Here is a 12138-nt window from a genome sequence, read left to right as displayed (position 1 = left end):
AAAGCATCTGGAAGAGTTCAATCTTGTTTATGACTTAGTGCCCTCCATCGCCTCAACACGTTAAATGAAACCCGGAAGAAGGACATCATAACCATTGATAAGTTTGACAGAAGGAAAATATTATTAAATCTTTAACGTGTACAATAATTTTCAGAGTCTGCACCTTAGAGCGTGTAAGATAGTAAAAAAAATTAACCTGGTCAATTTAGCCACAAATTTTATCATTAAGATTTGAGTATTTTCCTATATCTTTATACAAAGCTCTTCTTTCAAAGGAGATCAATACAGTCTGAAACTGGCCAGGTCCACCCAGCCCTCTTTATTTTACACTACAATGTCATGATACATGTACATGTACTTTAATATGTTTCCTTCCATGCAATCTTGCAAGCACACGCAAGATGCTAACTGCCTGATTAATTTAATGAAACAAATTGTGTTATCAAAAGTCCTTCTATTTTAATTCCCAAGATATAATTAAAGTTTTTATGGGGGCTTTATCCACACTTACATTTAGACCAATTGTGACCTTGAAGTTCCTTAATTCGTATTTACTCACATCTTAAGTGAGTTTATATAACAGCGACCGAGTACCTTGACCAATAATAAAAGGTTATGATTATACAAATGTCGTTGAAATAGGGACCAAAATGAGTCACCCGTGAATCATTTGATTAGTGAATTACAAAATATTTTTGCATTTATGTCTACCAGCAACCTATTTCATCGTTCATGGTGTACAGGTATTAAGAGAAGACAGGTAAGAATATTTTTCTATGGGACATCCTTAATTTTTTTGAAACTATGATCAAGATATAAAATATGTATATATTATTATAATTACTTATTACTGTAGACCATTTTTTTTGCCACAACTTTATTTCGCGATGTACTGGAAATAAAGTGGTTGGTGGCGATCAAAATTATCTAGAACATTATAATATTAGAGGCATTCGAGGACTGGTTCCTGGCGGGAAATACTCAAGATTACAAGGCTGGCTCTTAGGGACGTCGCGAAAATTTCTGAAACACGAATAACAGTTTGTTTACAGTAGATCATACACTGTAGTAAAGTGATTTAATACATATGCGCCAAAAACAGTCAAAAATTTGCCAATTTCAACGAAGTATTAGAAATAAATTAAAAATCGAGAATATCTTTATCCGTGCCATAAAAGTTATTCTTGAAAGTGATATGTAATTTTGTAAAATGAATGAATTCCACGCTATGACATATGGACGAGTGGCTAAAAAAAATGAAATACCCATTAGGATTAAATTATCATAACAAGTGTTATGTAATATGATTACATAACACTTCAAGTAATCGGGAGCAACAACATAAATTGAAAACTTGATACACATGCATTGTACTTGAAGGCAAAAGACCCTCACCATATAATGATATAAAAACTCTAAATTACTGGACACTTCTTTATATATCATGAATATTATATAGCTTTATCAAACACAGAGAACTCTTGATAATATCATAGCAGCGCAGCTATACTGGAAGAAATGGCAAAACGAAATCTCAAAAATTACAAAATCACTTTTGAAAATAGTATACTTAACAAAAGTCGTCAGTTAAAATAAAATGCTTAATTGTTATTCTAAAAATTGTTTGATGGCTTGAATAAAAACAAATCCATCTTGCTTTCTGCGAAGAATAAAATCTAAAGTTAAACTTTTTAAGAATCGTAAAATTGAGAAGGAAACATCGTATGATCTTCAAGTTCCCCAGAGACCTAATTCTGTAAAGAATCTGCTCTCATTGATTGGTTTATATTCAGTCTTGTCAATTCTCATTCAAAGATATATCGACGCAGAAATTTAGAATTGCTGAGATGTATATAAAATTGGTTTCTGTTTAAATTTAGTTTCAGCAGGGCTTATATTTTTATAGCTCTCATTGGCGTTTTAATGGCAGAACTTCCCGAGTGGCTTTCGTTAAGTTATCGAATAAAAAATCATTATCCTTACGATAAAAATTGCCTCTTGTAATCTTGCAAAAAAAAAATGCATTGTTCGATTTTTAAAAAAATATTATCTTGAAAACGTTACGTAAATATTTGCCGAGATGCACACAAATTTCTATACAAAAATGGATCTATGAAATAATATAGATGCAGTAACGACTTCTTTAAGAGAAGCAGTTGTATAACTGAGAATAGAGGGCCATGGCGCTAATGGTCTCTTCAATTCTACTACATGCACAAAAGCAGCTGGTACCATCGTTACTTTTGTAACATAATCAAGGTCTTGGTTTTAAGCAGTCGGACGTATCTTGTCTAGACGCTACATCCATTCAAAAGTAACTTTTTAAGAGGAGCCTTGTCTTTGTGAAGGCAACATTTACATTTTGATATCAATTAAAGATGTTTAACGTTAATTGATTGATTTTGATGTTGTCTGGCTTTTAATTCCCTGCAATCAATCACCACGGGTAGAATCTTTACCTCACATTGACTTGTAAGTTGCACGAATCTGCGATGCATTTCATAATTTGTACTCTACATGACTATCCAGCGCCTTAAGCGGAAAACGCTTCCGATAAATTAATTACATCGCTAAAAAGCAATTCTATAATATATTTAAACCAGTTTGAACCTATGAAAGAAAAATTGATGCACTTAATCAAATTGACATTAACTTACTAAATCAAATTCCACTGAGCAATTCCTGTAATGGCATTCACAATATGCCTTGGTGTATTTTTTTCACGCAAAAAAATAACAACGAAAAAAATAAAGCATTTGGTCCTTGAATTAAAATGTTTCAGTGCATCAGAAAATATTCACAGATCCGCTCGCGAAATTTCACTTTTTATAGCATATACTAGTATATTTACATCTACCATGCATAATTTCCTCTTTTTCTTACGGAAAAATATAGTCAATTCATAGCTCTATAGAAACAGCCAAACTGAAATTTACACGCCCCATTTATCGATTGGTCGAAATCTACAGCGGCTGAAAGTGACAGGACTGAAATTGACACTCCCTGTTTATCGATTGGTCTGTATCTACAGTGACCTAAGTAAACTCACGGACTGCACGAAATAATCATGATGATGCCAGACTCAAAGTCTCACAAGAGACGATTTGGCTGTTTCTTTTAGCTAACGTACTTATGTACATTAACAGTAATTTAGCGAATTTGACTAACTTTTGAGTTCATAATCAATTTATTATTAGTTAAAGAAAGATGGTAATATAAACAATAAAATGCTTTCTTTGATTATTCATGCGGGTTATGAATTTTTCCTGCAATGTCGCTACCTTCATATTCCGAATGAATCACCAAAGAAATCATTTTATTGTTTAAATAATTGCAATATATTACTTAAAATCTTTCTTTGCATAACAGTCGGAAACTTTCTAAAGCACGCAATAACACCCCCCCCCCCCCCAGCATTCACGCGTCTTGTTTTAATTCACGCTAAGCAATCCATCATTTACGTGTATAATTTGCGTTGTCTTTGCTTTTAAACTAGAAACTAACGTAAAAGAAATTATTTTGTTCTGGAATTGTCTCAGGTCAGATAAACCAATAAAACAAAATTAATGTAGATATTGACGAGTTGGTTATTTATTATCGATTCATTTTGGAAGTTTTTTATAGAAACCGGTTTGGTGTATGAAACGTTAATTAAATAGAGTAAGAAGTTTTACTGTGGATTTTTTTTTTCAATTTTGTAGCCAAAAAAGGGTCGCAAGAGCCGTATAGGCATATATTGTCTGCCCGTCTCTGTCAATTTTTCAGTTACTCCAGTTTAATTTTTTATTTGTTTATTTCATTCTGCTTCATATGAATTATTATTTGGCTTCAAGTTTCCTAGCAAACAGTCGAATTTGACGCTTGTCGCATTTGATTTATGTATATATATTATATCAGAGTAAATGGGTTTAAAAAGTGAGTGCTTCGACTTAATTAAACTGGAATTGAACTATCGTCATGATAGTAGGGCACTCATACCGCATATAGATATAAAACTTTCTAAATGATGCTTTATCCTGCCATAAAATCAAACATTTATGAAAGCAATATATATCAATTCTCCGTGTGTAGGTGTAAGAACATGACAAGTTATAATTAAAGCCATTCCTGTTTAAATGGAATTGAATTACAGGCCCTCGAGATATCAATCTCTAAAAACATTGATGCCTGGAAAACTTGCGTGCGGCTACGCATAAAATCCTCTACGTGTCCATTGTGTCTGCCTTGGTGTAAGCTTATAATGGCCAGAGTTGTCAATTTGAAATTCAAATTTTGAATGATGTAAGTTTTCTTTTTAGATAAAGTACATGTAGTAATATGCATTATGAAGTAGATAATAGACGTTGCGGTTTTTTTTCATCAAATATTTGAACACCACTCCTAACATGTAAGAAAATTTATTGTCAAATGCAAATTGATGGCGCAATTTAAAATATGCAATATATGTGTGTGGGGGGGGGGGGGGGGGGGGGTGCATCATGATACTGGTATTCTGTCTTGGATATTCTTGTTTTATTTTCTTTAACGCAAACCAGGAGATTGAACTTATCCTCAGTGAAAAAGGTATGGAAACTTTACGGAAACTGAAATGTCCAATCTCTTTTCTACAGGGGCAAGTGGTCATTAGCTTGGAGGATCAAGAAAGAATGCGAGACAAGGAACAAATCCGATGTCTCCGAAAGATGCTGTTCGGACCTCATCTAAACAGGGGTAATGATAAACAGCACGTCATAATCAAACTTATCACCATCCTCAACCCCATCACTTACTAATCATAATTAAAGTTTTTCAACAATTGTTTACTGTATACAGCGAAATATTCGCCCCCGTTACATTTTCGCCCCTTTCGCTCTGATTGTCAATGGAGGAATTAAAGACTAAGCAAATTATAGTATCTCAAATTATCTTTCTAAAAACACAACTGTGACTGAGCGAATTCAAGACGGGGCGAAACTGTTTGCAAGTGTTGACGGGCGAAAATAATACGGGGCGAAAATAATCCTATTTACAGGTTATATTGACAGGGCAAGATATTGCTTAGTCCTTTCTCACAGGACGTTATGATAAGCAATAAAAAACAGAAACTGCTTCCTTCTTGAAAGGGAGTCAGCTCCATGCAATTCTACAGAATATTCTTCGTGACAATAATTCTCAATAGATTTTATTAAGGCTTCATTTTATGTACGCACAGATCAAATTACTCTACTAAAATCGTCAATCTATGCACAATCCTTAAAATTTTCTGTGAACACAATAACTGCTGCAAGTATCATGTAATACATAATTAAAGCACACGAGGGCCCCAGCCAGAGTACTATTCATCAGTTCACACTTCAAGGACGCAATCTCTCTTAAGTTTGTTTGATCAGGACATAAAAATATAATTTGCTTTACGGCCGTAGCCCGATTGACCCAAATAATTCATTTTTCTAATTTGGAATTTTTAAAAAATCCCCAAAAGTCAAACATATACACGCCCTTTTTTATTTTATGTGTAATGAGATAACTTCTATCTTCATCTTGCTGTTCTTTGACAAACATTTATTGTAGATTTCTAGAGACAATGTCAATTGAAGGTTATGGTTACAGGTACTTGGATTTATAACTATGTCTCTACGGTCTTATATATTATCATGAGTGCATTTTTTCGTTTGTCTATTATTTTTTTTTAAAGTTCTGTTGATCAATGTTCTACAAATTAGATGTTGAAAATGTTTTAGCTCACCTGAGCCGAAGGCTTTTCTGATCAAAATTTGTCTGTCGTCGTCGTTGTTGTCGTAAACTTTCTACATTTTCATCTTCTCTAAAACCAATGGCCTAATTTCAACCAACCCCAGCACAAAGCATTATTGGGTGGGGGAGATTCAATTTTAATCAAATGCCACACCCTTTTTAAAGGGGAGATACATGTACTTAAGATTTATTCATCATTTGTTGGTATCTTTTAAAAAAAAATGTTCTCAAAAAACCATTATGTCAGAATAGATTAACTTGCGTGGAAGCATCCCCAGGTTCTGTACACAAATTCAAGTTTGTTCATCTCGTAATCCCCGAATGTAGGTTGAGGCCACAATAGGTGGATTATTTTTTACACAGGAGTATATAGAAAAAAAAAGTTTTAAAATTTCTACTTAAAAACTAATTGGTCAGAAAAGGTGAAACTTGGGTGAACCATCTTCAAGTAGTGGATATTCAATTTGTTTGTTCACATCATGATATCCAAGTATTAGATGGGGCCACAATGGGGGTTCATTCTTTTACATACTTTTGGAATGCATGCATATGAAAAATTATCTTTTATTAAAGATCTTAAAAACCAACTGACACGCTGAAACTTGTGTGGAAGTATCCTCAAGTAGTGGAGATGCAAGTTCGTTTAACTCCTGATCCACGGGGATCCGGTAGGGCTTCACTAGAGGGTGGATGGTGGGATTTTTGATAAGGAATAGATATATAACTTTTGTTTATAAATCTTATTTTATAAATTTTAAAGCTGAGACATAAAAAGAAGCTCATGATTTAAATCAAGAGTATGTGGAGAAAATGTTGGCAATCTTTGTAAACAAGATACATACTCTTTTAAGTTATCTAGATATCTGTGTTTAATACTCTAAAGGCTGTCTAAAGGTTTTTTGATCAGTTATGGCCATTGTTACTCAGGTGAGCTACGTGGCCTTTGGGCCTTTTTTCCTGCTTTCTCATACCGTGTACTCGTTCCCAACCTCCTAGATGCTGCGTCTCCAGTACACTGTTATATGATCTTTAATTAGTACTTATAGTTACGGGAAAAAGGTCATGTTACACATTATAACAAGATAATGGCGGACTCTTGCTAATTTTACGTATTAACCTTGGCCGTGGAAACAAGAGCAGTAACAGAGGGCTATAGTTATGGATCATGACATTATTTATAATGCTTTAAGGTTTTGCTTACAACTCAATCATCTTGTTTTGTTACAAAAGCTCTTCATCAATTTCCGGTAGGGATAAACACAGCATGGAACTTGTCAGAGACCAATTAGCGTATGTCCGTTAAAAACCTTAGTGTCATTCTTCTTCAATTATAGAAAAACACTACTCACACAGGCTAAAGAAATGCTATGATTTGAAATATGCAGAAATGAAAACATTATACATTTTACAAATTTTCAAGATATTTGGAAAATAAATAGTGTTCATTATATCAAAATTTACTTTTCAAAGGTTTTTTTTCCTATTAAGCGTTAGAAACGAAGCGACTTTTGTTAATGTGGTTTACTTTTAAAAAGGGCATAACATTGTTGTAAATGCCAGCAAAAATAAAATATGAAATAATCAGTGAATGATTTAATTCAGACAAGGATTACCATGATCATGACATACACATAAAACCAGGCTTTGACAACCATTCATCAGAATATAATTATTACTTTGTAAAACTCCTCGAAAAGGGGGAAAGGGGGGGGGTTAAAAACGATAACTTTCAAATTAATTTCACACTGATTCATGTTGTTTATGTAGCGTAAACGGTGGGTGCAGGAGGGGGTGGTATCGAACTCCACCACTTCTTCACTTGTTTCTAGGACGGTGGGTGCACAACATTTCTTAATTTTAATATGAAGCCCTACTCCTTACAATTTTCTTGCAAACATTTAATATGCCAAAAAAATTAATGGGAAACATTCCCACCTACATACCATTTTGATTTTGACCGTCTGCCGACCAAATATACGGTCATCAATTTCGGAGTCAAGTAGGATTTAAACTGCTGTTTCGCTAGCCCCCCCCCCCCCCCTTAACTATAAAAGTATGAAGATGACGTTACAGGTCCCAAACGATGTCAAAATATGTCTAAGAACTACTTTCTCAACATAATATTAATGCACAATAAAATCTGTAATAGATTTTCTAATATGAGAAAAAAAATTATTATAATGTCATGCAAGATATTTGGCAAAAGAATGAACATACTTTAAAATGAGCATTATTTACGTAACATATAATCACTGTGTTTTGTTTGAAAAATTTTATTGCAACAGTATACATGTCATGTATGAAATTATATCATATGATGTTTGCATACATTGTATGGTATTTTATTTGTAGATTTATACTGCAACTGCCATGAGTTGTAAAACATGCATTATATGGTTTGCTGTTAACATTGCATATCTATACTGCAACAAATGTAAACCAACTTTTGTTCGCGTGCGAGAAATTTTCGCGAGGTTAGCAAATATTTCTCGCCGCGAACCAATCCTTTGTCTATAGTTTTTATAACTATACAGGTATGGATAAGGCTTGTTCGCGAACATTAGTCTTCGCAAACCAGTTTATCGACAGTTTATCGCGAAGTAAAGTCACCGCGAATAAAAATTTGTTTACAGTATATATTATTCTGTTTGTAGATTTATATTGTAACAGTACGTGGGATGAAATCTCCTGTTGGCCCGACACGGAGCCTAACACCACGGTACACCTGCAGTGTGCGGACTACATCAACGGGTTCTACGTCAATAGTAAGTTCGGAACTTCTCGGGACTTCCCGACAGAGCTCGGAAAATCACCTCAACTGTACTTCGAAGTGTTTTTCTTAGCCTAGCTCTGCCGGATAAAAAGTCCAAAAAATTGTGTTTGAAGTGAGTACATGTAGTTCCCAGTGGCGTCGGAAGAAAATTCAAAGTGGAGGGGCTAGACTTATCCTCAGAAATCTTGACAAGCAAAAAAAAAAACTAAATCCCAAAATCATGAAAATCCCCATCCGGTGGGGGGGGGGGCGTGGGGGTGTATCTATAGTTCCAAAAAAAAAATCTTACCTATTGATTGATTGATTTATTGACTTGTTGATCGATATTAAATTGAATGATTTAATGATTAACTGACTGATTGATTATTTATTATAAATGATAAAATTCGATTTGGTTTATCAATGCCATTACTTTCGGTTGTTTGTTGTTGCAAATCAATTGAGGTATATTTCATTCACAACAGTTTTCGAAAACATGGGTCAATAACATGTAGGAGGGGAGCGGTTGGGTGGTGACATTTGAATCACATATCTCATTTTGCCTGTTTGCCTCTTAAATCTCAATTCACAGGCAATTGTGTCTCCCGTAAGGTTAACGCGAAATTCGCGTTAAAAAAATCGCAACATTCATATGAAAAAGTCTACGTAATTTTCACACCACACAATTTTTTTTTTACGTTAAATCACTTCAATTTCATTTTAAGCTTCACGTGAATTCTAGCATTGCTTATTACGAGAACATACATGTACCACATAAGGCAAAATTGGCTCTGTATAATATGGTAGACAGAATATGAAAATAATACAATACTCCCTGATGTTTATAAGACATATAATCCCTTTAAACTCTGTTTGACACTTCATGTTCACGTTAATATATTTATTGCTCACTTCTAGCACATCTTCCTTGGAGAATTCAATCATATGTGAAACATTGAAAACATTAATATATAATTACGCATGAAATTCTATTACATGTATAAATACTCTTTAATAACAATAATTATTGCAAATTCAATACACCATCAGCTTCCATATCAAATTGTATAAGTTATTATTCAGTCATAATATGCGGAGACATCTGTTATTATGTAAATAGTGCCTGTTTGGGAGGGTAACTGTTGAAATTGACACCCCGAGACAACCATTGTCAACCTCCGCTTCGCGTCGGTTGACAATGGTTGTCTCGGGGTGTCAATTTCAACAGTTACCCTCCCAAACAAGTACTATTTGTTTTATTATACTGAATGTCTTAATTTTAAAGAAAATTTTACTGCTTTGAAGTGAATTCTACGGCGAACCGTACGCGCATAATTTACGCGCATGTAACAATTTGTTGTGTTACCCGTTGCTAGGTGTGTTGCTAACGCTGGGGTAATAGAACGGATTATCAACTGCGTCTAAACCAATCAGATTTCAGTATTTAACATGAAAGTATAATAAAATTTATTGTTTAGCCTAGTTACAGCTATAAGAGTAAACCCACACCTTTGCTCTCTGCGATACTCGAGTAGCTGGGTCTCACTGTGTTTTGAATGCGGCGTCAAATTGCACTTAACATTGCTAGTGATATGATAAGGTGTGATATTTTGAGTGAAACCATGGAAGTTCGTCAGAATTAACGGATTTCACAGTCTGTGGAACTTAATATAAAGCTCACGCGTAAAGTCATTGATCTTTTTATTAAGAGTACGGCTATATTAGAGTTATAAAATGCTTCCGGGTCAATTTGAAATATACCACTTATAAAAGACGCATTCACAGGTTTAATAAAAAAAATTGGTACCTTTAAATTTGTTATAAATTCTCAAAAAAGCATTCAAACTTCAAGTAACAATAAACAAGTAATTTGATTAAAATACGATGATGGTAAAATGTGTGTACAGTTGGACTAAGTTATAAGCAGTTTAAAGTTTAGGTTGTCTCTTTAGTTGTGATTTACAACATGGAGAATATAACAAATATATACAACAATTTGTATGTGAATAGGGAAAATATTCATCCACGATCGTACATAGAATATGAAGTATTAAATAATGTACATTTTTTATGTAAATATATGACAACTATCTTTGCACATACATTTTTACAATTATCATATTCAATATCAATTTTTTCAATTAAAAAATCATAATTATTTATCAATATTAATAATTATCAAATTCATTATATTAATATTATTAGGGATATATTTAAAAAAGAACCCAATACTTTCTCAGCTAACTTGATACTGTATACAGGGCAATATTCGACTCCGTTTAATTTTCGCCTCTTTCGCCCTCGTTATCAGATAACTTATAATGTAAACTTTCCATCGATTTGCTTTCAATTTATACTTCGTCACTTTGTATGTGGGTGTATATAACAATCAAGATCTTTCGTATTTGGTACATGTCTTAGTTCTCTGACAGGGTAACCTTTAGTAATATCTTATATCTTAAGCATTTGTTAAATAAATTATGGATCATTGATCATAAATCAAATGCATGGCAGTTGTTATCCTAAAACATGAAGGTCATTGAAAAATCACGTATGATTATTAGTTTTAGCAACCACCCTTTTGCTGATTGAAGTTTTGCCCTCCCCCTCTCTTTTAGTTTTAGCAACCATCTGTTTCTCTCTCTCTCTCTCTCTCTCTCTCTCTCTCTCTCTCTCTCTCTCTCTCTCTCTCTCTCTCTCTCAGAAAATATGGATATGCTTTCATAGCATGGCTAGTTTTAATGGTTATATGAAATGTTCCTTTTTTAATGCCATACAGCTTATTTGTAATTAATTGGCATTTCAGTTGAAGGTACATACTGTATACACTTAAATATTCACCCCGTTTTATTTTTCGCCCATTTTCGCGAATTTAAAGCCTTGCGAATTCAAATATATCAAAATTGTCTCTCTTTAAAACAACTCAGTCTGGACGAATTCAAGACGGAGCTAATTTAAAACTGTTTAAAAGTATAGATGGTCGAAAAATATATTCGGGGCGAAAATAACCCTGTAAATACAGAAGTGTTTAATAAAATACTCCACGGCGGCTTTTTTTTTCTGTAGATTACGCTTCCCGGAAGTGCATGCCGGACGGACAGTGGTACGTACATCCGGTCCTGAATAGAACATGGACCAACTATTCTCAGTGCTTCAACAAGAAAGTAATAACAAACGAACCGAAAGTCGGGGGCATTCTAGAGGTGAGTGGAGGCTGTAACACACACTTATGATCTGTATGTAGAAGATTAAAAAGCTTACATCAAATCATATACAATATATGTTTAGCGAAATTAATGAAGTTGCCCTTTCATTGGTATTCTTCTTTGATGCGTATGCAGTAAAAAAGTTGTCCATTTCACCTTCGTGTGTGTCCACAAACAGCATATTATATTAATGATAAAGATACGGGTATAGCGAAACAATCTAATATTAAACACGTTATAAAAGTTAGTTACATTTACGCCACACTGCGTTATCATCCTAAAGGCTATATTCTAACGGTGTAAAATATGATTTAAGGTTACATTACAATTATCACTCTGTATGAGAAGAAGTTCTCTTTGGGATGATTCATTAAATTTTATAGAACGTTTATGCTAACGAGTAAAAACGTAGAGAGAGAGAGAGAGAGAGAGAGAGAGAGAGAGAGA

General features: G+C 33.8%; 1 protein-coding gene across 3 annotated transcripts in view; it reads left to right on the top strand.

Moving 5' to 3' along the window:
• Window positions 1-12138, top strand: part of LOC128164085 (secretin receptor-like) — a 41456-nt gene that overhangs the window by 20560 nt on the left and 8758 nt on the right. For all 3 annotated transcript variants that reach the window (XM_052827812.1, XM_052827814.1, XM_052827815.1), the window contains exons 2-4: window positions 4611-4710; window positions 8388-8498; window positions 11552-11688. In XM_052827812.1, the coding sequence (XP_052683772.1) occupies window positions 4611-4710; window positions 8388-8498; window positions 11552-11688 (348 nt within the window). The remainder of the gene's footprint in view (window positions 1-4610; window positions 4711-8387; window positions 8499-11551; window positions 11689-12138) is intronic.

The sequence above is a fragment of the Crassostrea angulata genome, chromosome 9 (assembly GCF_025612915.1).
Source record: "Crassostrea angulata isolate pt1a10 chromosome 9, ASM2561291v2, whole genome shotgun sequence".
In the NCBI taxonomy this organism is placed as follows: domain Eukaryota; kingdom Metazoa; phylum Mollusca; class Bivalvia; order Ostreida; family Ostreidae; genus Magallana; species Magallana angulata.
This window is presented reverse-complemented; position numbering and strand designations above follow the sequence as displayed.